At 31.9% G+C, this 14,985-nt stretch overlaps 3 protein-coding genes across 5 annotated transcripts in view; 1 reads left to right on the plus strand and 2 right to left on the minus strand.

The window, feature by feature from the left end:
* Positions 1 to 10,632, plus strand: part of LOC126847034 (uncharacterized) — a 35,920-nt gene extending 25,288 nt beyond the window's left edge. Inside the window, exons 2-5 of the mRNA XM_050587002.1 lie at positions 6,814 to 6,973; positions 7,260 to 7,579; positions 8,746 to 9,002; positions 9,917 to 10,632. Of these exons, the coding sequence (XP_050442959.1) occupies positions 6,919 to 6,973; positions 7,260 to 7,579; positions 8,746 to 9,002; positions 9,917 to 10,532 (1,248 nt within the window). The 5' untranslated portion in view covers positions 6,814 to 6,918 and the 3' untranslated portion in view covers positions 10,533 to 10,632. The remainder of the gene's footprint in view (positions 1 to 6,813; positions 6,974 to 7,259; positions 7,580 to 8,745; positions 9,003 to 9,916) is intronic.
* LOC126847035 (solute carrier family 35 member F6-like) lies at positions 106 to 3,621 on the minus strand. The gene is made up of 9 exons (XM_050587003.1): positions 3,398 to 3,621; positions 3,190 to 3,286; positions 2,384 to 2,531; positions 2,151 to 2,301; positions 1,899 to 2,078; positions 1,302 to 1,412; positions 1,046 to 1,204; positions 832 to 986; positions 106 to 526 (listed from the first exon to the last, which is right to left on the minus strand). The coding sequence occupies exons 2-9, from the start codon at positions 3,261 to 3,263 to the stop codon at positions 398 to 400; spliced, it is 1,107 nt and encodes a 368-aa protein (XP_050442960.1). The 5' UTR covers positions 3,264 to 3,286; positions 3,398 to 3,621; the 3' UTR covers positions 106 to 397.
* A 963-nt stretch (positions 10,633 to 11,595) lies between the features above and the next one.
* The window catches only part of LOC126847021 (rho GTPase-activating protein 20-like), a 187,524-nt gene continuing 184,134 nt past the window's right edge, over positions 11,596 to 14,985 (minus strand). The window contains exons 13-16 of one of the 3 annotated variants that reach the window (XM_050586973.1): positions 14,333 to 14,510; positions 13,819 to 14,090; positions 13,417 to 13,709; positions 11,596 to 13,335 (exon numbers count right to left, since the gene is read on the minus strand). In XM_050586973.1, the coding sequence (XP_050442930.1) occupies positions 12,335 to 13,335; positions 13,417 to 13,709; positions 13,819 to 14,090; positions 14,333 to 14,510 (1,744 nt within the window). In that variant the 3' untranslated portion in view covers positions 11,596 to 12,334. The remainder of the gene's footprint in view (positions 13,336 to 13,416; positions 13,710 to 13,818; positions 14,091 to 14,332; positions 14,511 to 14,985) is intronic. The other 2 variants (XM_050586974.1, XM_050586975.1) reach the window with 2 other exon arrangements.

Raw genomic sequence — 14,985 nt, forward strand, 5'->3', positions numbered from 1 at the left:
AAATGAGAGGTTTTTATTTTAAAACATTAAACACAAATTTCAACATAAAACAAAATTAATTCATAAATATATGAAAATATATTCTTTAGAAAACATTAAACTGTTTTTACAATTCAATATTACAGTGTATGGCGTCAAAAACTAAAATTATTAAGAGATTATTTTTTTCAAAAAATAAATATTGTGTTTTCTTTTGAATATATTTTTTTTTATACGTATTGAAAAACTTTAAATATATATATATTTTAACCCACAACTTACAAATTAATCCCAAAGATAAAGTTACTTATTATTTGATTAATTGACACTTTTTAGAAGTTAAACAAAGCAAAGTCGTCTAGAGAAGACTGCTGTCTGAACTCCTTTAGAATTAAAACGTTGAGATTCAATGATAAAATTACGCTTGTGCGCTAATGATAGGTTCGTCCGTAGGATAGGCGACGACGGTTCTTGATCTTCTTATTAGGGCTTCAAACATGTTGTTGTAGATACACATACCGATGAGGAGCAATAAAAATCCGACAGGCTGAAAGAAAAAAAAAATTATGTTTAAAGGAAACCTTTATAATATTATGTTGTCATGTAACTAAATATTGTAAGGAGAATAAATTATTATATTTGTAGTATACACGTTTACGGGGGACAATCATAAACTACGTCAATTTGAGATTTTAATCTGAGATCTTTATTTAAAATAAATTTGTATCTACTGTTATTATTTATTTATTTAACTGTTTAAAGCAATTTGTTATTTGAAGTTTTATTAAAATAGTTTTTATGAAACTATTTAAATGCTATGAAATATACTAAGAACGGGCTTGTAAATATTACCTGGAGATAATGAAACGCTTGCCATCCCACTGCCAACGAGAAAGTCCAGATGAAAAACGTACGGACCGAGTCCAAAACCATTCGAGTGGTCGCTGATATTTCTTTGGCAACACTGATACCGGCAAAGTTGAAATAAGCAATACTAAAGATGTTACCTGGAAAATAAATATTATTAACAAACGGTGTCCTTACAATTGCCGGGTATAATTTTTACCAATCAATGCTAATAATATAACTTTGTTGTTCATGATTTGTACAATAGCCTCTGGAAAATCTTCAATCGATCCTCGAGAGTTATTTGCTATCGGTGCACCAACTATAATGAAATAGAAAGGCACCAAGAGTACACTCATCATCAAAAAACCAAAGACGCCTGCGAAAAAAAAAACAACACAAAATTTAGAAAACAATTTAATAAAAAAATCATTTGTCATTAACAGTAATTATTGGTAAAAACTTGAACACTTTACCTTCCCAACCAACAGCTTGTAATGGCGGAATGTCATTAGAAACCACATATTTTTCTTCATACACCATTTGGATGGCGGTTATTATTTGTGCGGCCAATATTAACAAATCACCTTTAAAATGAATAATCCAGTAAAATAATAACAAAGTTAATTATTTGGTGGACGTTAACTGCTCTTCTTAGCAATTATTAAGCTAAAAATTGATTAACAGTTTAATAATATTAATGTAACATTTAATAGACAACTGGATTTTATATTTTAATAAAATCTTTTTACAATGTTAAAAAAAAGTAACTTTGCTCAGACTTGCTTTTTAATCAGTAGTCTTAAGTTTTATTGCTTTTTAGCTGCTGATAAAATGTATTATTGACATTTATCAATAACATTATTATTTAATTATTATATTTATTATTAAAAAACTACAATTTCTTAATTTAACTACACTTTTAAACTGTTTTAAACGTTTTCTTTTTTTGCAAAATACTTCCTTCTTTTTATGTACATTAAGAAAGAAGGTTCGCAATACTATTTTTAAGTTACTCTTTAGTTGTAGCAAACAAGTGACATTTAATAATTTAATATAAATATTAACAATACCAGTAATAATTCCGCCTGTAGTGTAATTGTTCTTATTTGTGTCTTTAGTTGTTAAGAAATCTGACGCACCAACAGTAGCCAGTCCAACCATTATTGTAAATATACCCAACCAATGTCGGAGAGAAACTTTTCGATTTACAAATAGTTTGGAAAATATAGCAGTGAATATTATAACAGCGCCTAAAAATCATAAAGAAAAAAAAATTACAATATTTCATTGTACACAAATAATCGTTAATAAGGTGAACGTACCTCGTAACATTTGAAAACTAGATGCGTAGGTCAAGTTAAGACCAATGTACATAACAGTAGTAGCAACCATGTCGCACATGGCCGGAATGAAAAATATAAATGGACTGAACTGTTGGTTTCCTTTTACTAATGCGCTATCCTCAATTGGTAGCTGAAAAAGTTAAGCAAACCCACCCAATTAGTATAAAACAAGAATGATACAAAACTATTCGTACAATAAATACCAAGTATACCTGTCTCCTAACATGGTATCTGTAAGCAAGTTTAAAAAACAACAAACACAAGAATTCCCCAAGAAACATGCTTAAAGATTGTACAAAGGGATGGTCAAAAGGTCGAGACTTTCCATCTGTACCGTTCGCTTCAATAGTATCTGCCCATCTGTAATAAAATATTTAGATTACCATAAAACTAACGAAAAGTAGTAAGTTTCATTACACCACAAAAACTAGTGTATTTATATAGAATACAAATACGTTTTGGTATTCAAAGTAATTTAAGTATCAAATTTACATTACCACAGGTTATTTTTTCTACACCAGTAGTTCAAAATATATAGCTTCTTCAATTTTGGCAATGAATATTATTTCGATTACGTATAATAATATGATAATAATATATATAAATGGTTTTAAGAAGCGCGTATTTGAAAGTGTCTGTTTTAAGAAGCCTGAATTTGTACTTAGTAAACATTTTTACATTTTTTTATAAATCTTACTCGCTTACTGTGCAACGATGAACGCCACAATTCGAGTAGCTTTTACTATTGCAACAGTAGGTAGTTTGCGGGTTTTCGATTTGAGATTTTGAATCAAAGTGAAAAAACACATCATTTGTGTCGTTTTATCACATCAAAGGATTTGGCGTGAAAACAATTTTAAAGAACATCTGATTCATCTTGGTATTGACGACGGATTTGTTTTTTTTTTATTATCAAGTATTATACAATTAATACCGATTCCATAGAATGTCCGATTTTTTTCTTTGTTTATTTTACACCAAACATAGTTAAAATATGTTAATGACACTTTATTCTTACTTGACGCTCAGCGTGTTGATGGATCCGGTAATGACCATTCCGATGGCCAGCATTACCTGGTACGTCGTATACATGATGCGATCTCTTGATTGTAAACCTGTAAAACAATCAATACAAAAGCCTCAAAAATACATTTTTAACACGTTTTGTTGATGAAAAGCATGGAAAATTGTACAGATTTTTGGTGTTTGAAAAAACTATAGCTTACCAAGAGCGATGGAAAACGATTTGGGGGAGGGGGGACACCAAATCGAAACGAAACTTGATATAGTCGGTATTAATTATTAATTAAACAAAATTATTAGGATTTTCGTTTTTTTTTTTTATATTTACACAAAATCAAATAAATAATAAGATCGGGCGTGAGTAAACAGGATCAAAAATAATATGACAAGTCACACTAATACAATAAAATATGCCAATGACAAAATGGTGAACGTAATCACTAATCAGTGAGATTACAAAAAAAAAAAAAATTGCGAGTTCAATGTTGATAAGAAACAAAAACCTCTGCATTTTATCACTACTGTTATCAACATAATAATATTACTGTTATTAATAAACAATAAGAGTCTTTTTTTTTTGCCGTGACATAATGATAATTATTGTTATTAAGAACGACACGCAAACGAAATTATTATAGTAGGTATGTCAGCAAACGGTTAATGGTGTGTTATTAAATTTAAACGACAATATCATTCGATTACAAACAGATTACTTGCATAAAAAAAAAATATATATATATATATATATATATATAATATTATGTATTATGTACTGTGTACTGTCGCCTTCTGACAGGCGGCCATTTTTCAGTTATCAGTTGGTAATGATATTCTATAAGTATAGTATGTATTTTTAAGGAGTAATGTGTAGGCAATACTTAATTCTTGAATATCCAATTTATAAAAAAAAAATTATATTGATTAATTTATCGGGAATTTGGGAAAAATAAGTACTAAAGTATACATCTGAAAAAAATTACGTTTATAACATCTGGTAGATGGCAATTTCTTTGATATAGCTGTTTTAGGGTGATACTTAAATTAACGGTATTTTTTTTCCTAACAAAATAAAATTATGCAACAAACACGTTGCATTTTTGCTACAATACAACATACGAAAGTTTCTCTGAGGCTTTTTAAGAATTCGGCATCGTTTTTTTCCCAATTTCCCTTCTGAGATTTTGTTTGTAATAAATTTGTGTCCACCGATGGATGTGTGTATTGTTCAATGCTTAGGTACGATGTGGCAGTTATAAGGTCAACTTCAACTCGGCTCAAAAGCCAAAAATGCAGTCTCTAAGACTTTGTTTTTGTAAATGGAATTTTTTTTTAATATTTTTTGTTAACTGATAAAGAATACTATTATATTTTCTCTAATCGCGTATCAGCTTTTTGTCATTCCTTCCTCTCCTAACTAAGTAACTCTAAATCATTTAAAAACTAATGTTATAGTAGTGCATAATTGTATTGTTTTTATAACCAGATATTTGACGGCGTTGTCAAATATTCCTTGCTTTGATGGTGAATATTAATAAATTGTTATTACCCGGTTGTAGCCGTTTATTTATGACTTAGAATAGAAATACTGATGTCTGTTAATATGATCAATAATAATATCATGCTTAATTATTGGAATTTACCGTATTCCGAGTGAAAATATAGTTCATTTTTATCGGGTCTGAACGATTATCTTAATTCCAATTACCACCGACGATTTAGACACAAGAGAGTCTATTCGTGCCGACCTAAAATATCACAATCTAAGAAAATGCTACACGAGTTGATAAATTGGGTGTATAAATTGCTACAGTGGTTAACTTTGATTCTTGTAATAATATTTGAATATTATACCGTACACAAGAGTTATTAACATCCTTTCAAGATGGTTTCATTACACTGATTTAGAAAATTAAATTAAAAAATTGGGCAGCAAAAGCCACTACCCTTTTCTTATGTAAATAATTACAGCTCGCTGGCCTCGAAAAACACATTAAAGTTGTTTTCTATGAATTGTTTTTCGACATTATAATTTGGTAAATAGGTATATCTCGAGTTGCCCAGTTTGGTCGCACAAGCTATTAAAGTCAAGGTAATCGAATCACCAACAACGTTCTTACAATATTTTCTATCGGTATGTTAGGTTAGGTTAGGTAATATAATAATTGTTTACTATAGTGCTTTAAAAAGGTTTCCATAGGGTTTTAATATTTTGAAAATTTGTACAGTGATCGATATATGTGGTATTTTTGGGGGAAGTATCTCGTTTAAATTGTATCTTTAGGGCTTCGACCTTTGTGCCTGTAGGCATAGTTGGATTTATATAGGTTTAATGTATTTTATAAACCCCCCAAAAAAAATTCTAAAATATAAATTGTTATTAAAAAAAAAAAAAATGTTAACTAAACAATAACGGTTGGAACAATTGATTGCTTATAATAATACAAAACTTATTAGTCTTAATTATAACGAACGTAGCTGTGGACATTATCCCGAAAAACCAACAGCTTATCATACAGAATTACTGGCATAATAATAATTTAATAATAACATAATAATAGTATATATTATCTACAGCACAAAAACCCACAATATATTATGGTCAATACTCAATTATCATTAATACACAACGATTTTCAAACGAAATTAAAAATACACAAAATTTCAAACTATTCTCTCCACAAGTTTCTCTCATTGTACAGTTTGTAAAAAAAAACATTTCAAAAAAAAAAATTATTAAATTATTTTGTAGTACCTAACAATATTTTGTTTTAAAAATGTTTCACAATGAAAACTATTAAAAAATATAAAATTTGGCGACGGGAGTTCAAAAATCCGGATTTTTACAAAAACCGCTGTTTCAGACACTTATTACAAATACAATATATAAATACGTTTATTATTATTATTATTAATGTATTATTACGTTTATAAGTATTTTTTTATTGTGGATAAGGGTTTCTTATAACCATATAGTAAATCCACGAGTTACCTGCTCTAATTAGTAATCGAATATATAAATGTATTCAAGTAAAATGTAAAAATTACAAGTGGTAACACTTTCAAAACGAAAGAAAACCCCAAACTCGTTAATTAAAATAACAATAGTACAATTAACATTTGACAGAATAAAACAAATTAAACGTGATAATATATATTCCCCTCGCCACAGTGGGTCGTGTACGAGAGAGTTTATCTAAACCTAACCGGGCCTAGTCCCAAAAGAGTGCGACCCCACATAACAATTTGTGCGGCTTTAATTATAGAAATAAATACAATTTTCGTTGTATTGACAATTTTACCGTTTGCCATTTGGCCTAGATAATATTATATTGCTTAGTTTCATAATTGTAAAACTTCCTTGCTCCTACTACATAATATGCAAATACTAACCCAAGCACACAAAAACTGTCGAAACACAATTCATCAAAGCAATTATATATATATACATAGTATGTTTAAAGTTTAAGGCTATCGTTAAATAATAATAATATGTCGCGTACTTCCCAAAAGAAGCATTTTAATGAGCGTATATTATAATAATTGACCGGTAAACTTTTCAGGCAGCCATACAAATACAGATAACATTTATTATTATTATTATTATTATTATCACGAATAGGAACGACAGGGAATATTCTTCTGAAACAAGCAAATTACCGGTATATAAGACGGCGACAATCGGACTGCGCCTACCATTTGTTATTCAGTTCAGACCGAGTTCGAGATGAAGTCGACAACAGCAATTGTATTGGCCGTGTGCTTCACGTGCTCGTTAGCAGGTAAGACAATTTTTAATTATGTACAAAACACTTATAAATTCTGTATTCACGACCGTTTGCACCGACCATGCTTAGAATTCAAGGGTAGTTTAACGATACTTAAACTGAGGCGTATAGTAGTGAAAACCAGCTAAAAGACATTTTGAAAAAGGGGGTTTTTTTTATTTTTATAAGTGGCCACACTGTAATACACGGTAATTCATAGCCGGTGCAAACGGCCGTCATTAAAAATAATTCGAATTTTTTTTCAAATTACAATTTGTTCAATTTCTTTGCTCGTTTGCAGACGCCGACAAAAATTGGATGTCAGTGGACGAGAACACTTTACCGGAAGCGTTACCGGAACTGATGCGCAACCGTTACGACGACGAACAAATCCGGAAAGCCGTCACCGAAGCTCTGGAAAACCAATACAAAGTAGTGTCCGAGTACAACGGCCGCGTATACGATCCAGCTTCACCCTACGGATACTTCCGGGACGAAGTGGCCGTACCCAACACCCGAGCTTCGTCACCCGAGTCCGACATGATTTTCGAAGCTAACACCGTCAAGGGCTTGAGCAATCACCGAAATCGTACGATCGCCGTCAGATGGGCTGAAGATCAGGTGAGTGACTTTTATTTTATTTTTCAAGGGCCACTCCGCCCATTTTTAAGGAGTAAAGTATAGGCAAATTTTTAACGCATAATCTTAACTTAGAGGTTAAACTATTATGTGTAATTATTATTAAGTTCAGTAATTAGGACTTTTTTTGGTAGTCAAATTATTTTGAGAAAAAACTGTCTCCGCTTACTCGTTAGTAGCTGTGTCGCCTCGGCGAGATTTTTATAATAACTTGATTGTTAAAACCAAAATTAGTGCTTAAAAATTATTTTTTTATACCTACTTATTTTACCTATACTTAAATAAAACACTAATTGTGTTATTCAAAAATCGAGGCGACACAGATGAAGTTTTGGACTTTCCGATGATATCAAAGTAACTTTAATGTAAGACAATTTATTTTTGTTATTTTACATAACTTTTCTATTAAAAGTGTATATTTTCGTACAAAATTGTTGAAAATATAATTTTTATTCACGAATAACATTAATACATTTAGGAAAAAACTGGGCAAAACATGTGGTTGTATTTAATTCAGTAACAAATCAACAAACTATTAAAAATAAAATACCATTTACCACAAAACGTACCACTACACTTCACAAAGTTATTAAATTTTTGTCAATATTAAAGTTTAATTTTTATTTATTAATGACTTGTTATCCCATGTAGTGTCGCCTAAGCTAATTAAGATTTGTTTAGTTCCGTATTTACTAAATAATTTAACAGTTATTTCAATTTTTTGGAATAAAAAAAATATCTTAATAACAAATTTAAGAAATAACTATTAAACTTTTAAATTTTAAATTAAGATTAGAGAGAGAGTAGAGCTTTTTGAAAATGTTTACAAGTTAAATAAAACCCTTGTTATTTTTGTTTTTAAGCAATATAATAAAACAAATTGTTATTTTACCGTGGTACCGTAACTAATATATTATATAATTTTGATTTGAAAAAAAAAAAAAAAAATAAAACACTCGTGTAATATATATCTGAAAAAATATATTTTTATGTCGATCGCATATTCTATAAAAACTATGTTTAGGGGCGTGTTAATATTTTTTAGCCACTATTAAATGGTATTAGGTATTTCTAAAATAGTAGTTTTATTCCTCTTTTGTCGTTTCTCAATTGTTAACGTCTTGTTGGTCGTACTTACTTTGTTGTAGGTCTACCAAGAAGTCAACTGGAACAACTTACAGATCAATGGCCGTTACAAGTACTTGACACGATCTCGTTTCGAAAACGGCAAATACCAAATTTCCATCGACGGTGTCAAGTATCGAATTTACTCGCCACTGTCGGCCAATACCGAATTGTATCCGCTTTCTGCACCGAGATCAGCAATTTCTTATGACAAGATCAGAGCTTCGTTCTCCGGTGGACACCAAGACGTCTTCAATGTAAAAGATTCTCCAAACGTGCGGTCAGTCACAATTGCAAACGGATTATGTCTATACCTACTCTATAATGCCTAAATCATAAAACATAATATTCAGGGCGATTACAATTATTTTACTTTACGTCGATAAATAATTTCTAACGAATAATTATGTTCATATAAAAAAAAAATATTTTTAATAATTGTAGTATTTTATACGGTAACTTTTTAATGACAGTACAATCACTTAATGCGCATATTAACGACCGAGTAAAAATACTATCAATGCTGTTTAGTATAGGACAATGCAATGGAAACGACGACTGGTCAGTTTTCGATAAAAATAATTTTTGAATTATTTAAGTTGCGTTTAAAATTTTTGGCTAGGAGATATTTATTGGACTGTAGTTTTACCGTTATTACCTACATTATAAATAGTTCTACATATTTTATTATTTTCATATTTAAGCTTTTTAAACGTTTACCCTTTAAAATATTTTTTTCATCCCCACTTAACACAATGCTCTAAAGTAAAATATTATTCGCTCTGTATAAGTTACTCCTTTATGTAATTTACACAATAAAAAACAACGCCGAATAGCTAAATATGACATTATTTTTTTTGAAACAACAACCAAAATACTTAAAGAATCTGAATCTGGCTATTGTTGCTTTTAAAACGTCTCGAAAATTTGAAACAAAACAAACATTAGACTTTTGCTGAGGAAATCTGAGGGTAGCTTAGCCATTAGCCGAACAAATCCCGCTTCCCCCCCAAAAAAAATGTCCTTTTTGTTTAGTTCCACCATAAGAGTGCTGTGTACGGCGGTATTACTATATACTCGACCAATATAGTAGTAGTTAAGTAGGTGTAATGTGCAGTAGGAATATCGCAATGATTGGACTACGAATTTGTCAACTTGCGCATTTTTTAATCGATTTTTTTTTTTTTTTTACAGATATTTCATAGAAGACGTGGTTTTCCAGAAAATCGCCGACCAGGTGTTGCGAGACATGCAAAGCAACGTGACGGCGGCCGTCCGAACTGCGGTGCAGCCGTACATCAATTTCAAAAACTACTCGGACCCACATTTTCCGGAAGCCACCGGACGGCTGAAAAACGGTGCAAACTTTCACATTTCCAACGCTTTCGCCAGCGGCCTGAACAACACCGTGCAGAAATTGCAAACACTGCGGGTGGACACGAACGACAACACGGTGACGGCCCAGACGTTTGTCTCGGTTCACGGTCTGGCCGGCACGTTTGACCTGACCGTCGAAGAAGAAGAAGGTCCGCGACGGAGACACCGATCCGGAGCCGGGTTCACCTTGGACCGGATGGAGCTGGTCGCCGAGCACGACCTGGTCAGGCCGGACACGGACTGTCGGACCCAAGTGAAGATCCACCAGCCAAAAGTGCACTCGTCGTATCAGCCAGGGAACGCCCAGGAAAACGCACAAGCCGATCAACGGATGGCCGACGCTTTTGCCGCACAAATCGAACGACACGTTTCCCGAGGGTTTTGCAAATTCATCGTCGGTTACACAAAACGACTTGCCGCGAACAACCCTTAAGTACAACAATGTCGGCTCGAGCGCGCAGTCAGCACGACAAGAGCTGTAGATGTAGTTTTTTTGCTTATATTCATATATATTCATATATATGTCTAAAACTTGCACAACAGTCAAGTCTTTATATTATTTGTACAACTAGAAAATTGTTTTATATATATAAAAAAAAAAAAAATTATATTATTTTAAAATTATTACACGAAAATTATATACCTTTTTTTTAAAAAATTGTTATATTTGGTATTTTGAAATTGTTAACTCAACGTTGTTTTGTTCGTTAACCAACCAAATGAAGAAATCTTACAGCTGTGTATGTAACGTGGGCGTTTCAAGTCAAACTGACTTTATAGACCAAATTTTATTTTGCACGTTGATGCATATTTGAAGGGTGCTTAAGGCATATTGTGTTACTAGTGCTTATAAAATAGATACATTAGTACATACTTAATAAACAAATCAAGTACTATTTCTGATTCTGAATAATTTACAATAAAATCGAGAACTTATGTGTTGATCGACAATTAATTAAAATTTACCGTAAGTTTCAAATTGGGTTCTCCATAAATTTTATCGCCTTCAATTCATTTTGTCGTTTATCGTTATCGTTTGTATATTTTTTTATACATTTTAGAATGTTTTGATTTGGGTGGTGCTTTTCTTCCTAATTAACCTCTATAGTATAAATTCACATTTAAAAAACAATTATAAATCAACGACAAATAATAACAATAGACAAAATAAACAATATTACATTTATTTTTTAATACTTTCATTTCAAATGAACATACGGACCTTATAACGGTCCGTTTACATACTTATGTATATATATAAAACAAAATGTATACATAGGTATACCTATATAATATAAATGATGTAAATGTAATATGATTATCAATTGAAGTAGACATTAATGATTTTTTGTTTAAAACTAAAAACCAATGACAAATTTACAAACAAAATAAATAAACACTTAGAAAACTTAACGTTTTTAACATTTAAACATGCTACATTATACAGTTTACAAAATATTTTTGTTTTGTTTAATCAAATCACATAAGGTAAAAAATAATAATAGAACTTTTTTTGCGTAATAAAAAAATGCACAATTTTAGTAAACAACATACGTAATATAAGTACAGATATATATATATAAATACATAATATGGTTAAGAATAATAATTAAAAAATATATAAATATTTGTATATATTATGTTACTTCGGTATAGTGTGCACGGAAGCACAAGTTTTATAGTCTTATTGGTAAGATAAATAACTATTAAATCAAAATAAATATAACTGTTTATCGATACTGTACATAACATAAAATCACAGTGCTTTAAAAATTATTATTTACTTAATCAAAGTCTTAAGTATATCGTTAATATTTCAATTTCGACATAATATAATATCATAAAGTTTAACACTGGTTTTTTTTATGTCGTTCGGTACTTTTGTACTTGTGCAACTCCTAATTTTATGATTTGATCATTTTCAATGAGCATATTGAATACATTTCAATTGAATTCATTTAAATATATATATATATTATATATGTATATAAAAAAAAAATCTTAAAATAAAAAATTATAATTTATTGTCAATACTCGACATATTAAACGTGGGCATAGACTTAATCGATCAGGAACATTTTATGTAAAAAAAAAAAAAATAATAATAATAATAGCCTAGCTCATCTTGTTTAAGTCGACAGGTAACTTAAGTAGTTTTATACTTTATTGTCAAGCGTTAGTGATAATTATATACAATTATTTTTTATCCGATACACATTAGAGTATAATATATTGTTAAACGTATGATTCTTCGTCGGCATATGCTCTGGTGACGACGAAACGTTGCGTTTGACTACATTCACCAAGGTAATACGAAGTGATTGGCGCCCGACGATTAGCCGGCGGCGGAGGTCTGTAAGGAGGTGGCGGAGGCAGCGATCTCGACCTTGCAGCGGCCACGGCTTTTTCTTCCTTGCGTTTTAATCGGCCACGCAATTTTACAGTGTTGTCAACGTGGACGGGCGGTAAATGCCGCAGTTTCAACGAATCGGTAGCAACTTCGTTCCCTCTAGAGTTACTCCGAGAAACGTGTGGCGTGCAATCTTCATCGGACAAAGTACTGGAATCCTCTTCTTTGTCTCCAGCGTTATTGCATTCTTCGGTTTGATATCGTCTTTCGGATATCACTTCCGATACCCTTCTGATCGGTGCCATTTGGGTCTTTACTTCCTCCTTGAACACCGGTTTTATTGTCAGTTCAGTGTTATAGTTGCTCGGATGCAATGATTTGACTACAACCTCGGAACTTTTGCCGATGTTATAGTAGTCGACTTTGTGGTAATCTTGAGACGGTGGCAGGGACACCCGATTGGGCTGAACGCCGACAGTGGGTTTATTCCTCCTGGGTGGCGTCGGAGGAGGTACATTGTCCAACATGGATTCTTCGGAAGCACTTCGTCGTACGACTTCTTTGTTAAGAGCGCTAGAGCTGAGTCGCTTAGACCGTTGTCTGAACCAAGCTTGTCTTTGGAAGTTGGCGTTTTTCCGTTCTTCCCAGCCTGGGTAAACACGAATGTATTCTCCCGGCATGGACATGGTGGGCGTAACTTTTGAATGCGGGTCAAATGCCGGATCGTACCCGCTAGAACTGGTAGATCCGCTTTCTTCTTCGTCTGGCGTGTAAAGTTGTGAATCGGACAGGGTAAGACCCGAATCTCGGCTTAAAGATATTTGATCTTTTCTCGGCGGTGGACTGACTTCTAAACTGTCAATCGAAGAATCGTCTCTTCTCATAGCTAAATGCAAAGAAAAAGAAACAGTTAAAAATATTCATTTAGCAATGTGGGTAAAATAAAAAAAAATAAAAATAATCTTACAATCAGATTCTTCGGTTCCGGAATCCCTGGGGTCGCCGAGTAGATTTGGCACATGCGGTCCACACAAGACTTCACAATGCGTAATCAGTATCTCGACTAAAGCGGGTACAGTCCTTAAATCTTCGGTAGGGCACATGGCAGGCGAGTCGGACCATAGTAAAGACGGTCCAACACAAACACCCAGGTTAGCTGCCGACATAAGGTTATGCGTGGAACGCCTGGATATATGATAGAGAACACACAAGAAGTGGCACAGTAGATGATAATTAGGTTTAGGCAACTGATCAATGATCCTATAAAAACAAAATACACACATTAATAACAATAAATAAATATATGTGAATAATAATAAATAAAAAACAAATTGTAAAAACTACAATTACACAATGTAGAAATACTAACATTTTGATTCTGTACAATTTTGTGTGTAAATTGGAACAGTCCAAAGCGGATCGCCATTTTGGGAAAAGACTGGTACACAATAAAGGATCGGGCAACGAACGTAACATGTCTTTGAGCAGAGCAGCGGTAACCAGCACAGGAACGTTGTCTAGACACACGTCATCGCAACTATCCATTTTCTCGCGTAGCTCACGCACTAGTCTGGCGTTTGCTGACTTTCTGAATATTCCTTGAGTAAAAGGTCCTTTGGAGAATATTTGATGCAACATCGCCTAGAGACAAAAAAACAAATTTAATTTAATAATTGTACATTTAAATAATGTAACTATAATTTTTGTCAAACGGTGTCGAGCAAACACTTGCTTGGCTGGAGAAAATCGTTAACAAATGAAATTTGATCCAAACAAATGTTTATATTTAAATGAAAACAATAAAAATTTTAAGTCCTTAACAAAATGGACACTGTTAACTGTTAAGATCAAATTATATTGTAATATTGATATTATATACTAACCATAACCGGCTTCGGGAGATTGTCGCCATCGCAAACTCGGTTGAGAGGAACTCCGAACAGGTTTCCACCGTTTTCCTTGTTGCTGCTTGTTTTCTTGAAAACTTGACCGATCTTTATGCGACCCGAAGATTTTTTTGGGGTTTTTTTGCTAGACTCAATTTCTTGAGCTTTTAAATTTCTGAAAAATAAAAAAAACGTACAAAATTAAAACTTTACGTTCAATAAACGTTTTTCACCAAATAATATCTACACTATAAGGGCAGCACAAAAGTATAATTTTGTATAGGTAAGCTACAAAAAAAAAAAAAGATTGTGTTATTGTTTAAGAATTGACATGAGAAAAAAATAAATATTGTGACGGTTAAGGGTTATCAAACTAACTTGGTCTTTAGCATTGCGATTAAGAATAATAATACAACAATAATAATAGTAAATTAATATCACCTGCAAACTGAGAACATATCGTCAACATTTTTATCGACTGTATAAATATTATATGTAAAACAAAAAAAAAAACTTGTAAATGTCGTAAACTTGATATAATATAATAATATTAGGTACTCGTTATGGAAAAAGATGACAGAAACATTTCAACGGCGCGTTAACATTAATTAATAATAATAATAATAATAATTGTCGTTTGGTCATATCGA

The sequence above is a fragment of the Adelges cooleyi genome, unplaced genomic scaffold (assembly GCF_023614345.1).
Source record: "Adelges cooleyi isolate 19-005CV unplaced genomic scaffold, UGA_ACOO_1.1 ACOO_flye_CR_arks_rails_tigmint_CR_PRNA_9, whole genome shotgun sequence".
NCBI lineage: Eukaryota > Metazoa > Arthropoda > Insecta > Hemiptera > Adelgidae > Adelges > Adelges cooleyi.

Coding starts and splice junctions, on each gene's coding strand:
- LOC126847035 (XM_050587003.1), bottom strand. CDS start 3,263: ATGTATACGACGTACCAGGTAATGCTGGCCATCGGAATGGTCATTACC. Junction 2,302..2,383: donor GATACCATGTTAGGAGACAG/GTATACTTGGTA, acceptor TAACTTTTTCAG/CTACCAATTGAGGATAGCGC. Junction 2,079..2,150: donor TAGTTTTCAAATGTTACGAG/GTACGTTCACCT, acceptor TATGATTTTTAG/GCGCTGTTATAATATTCACT.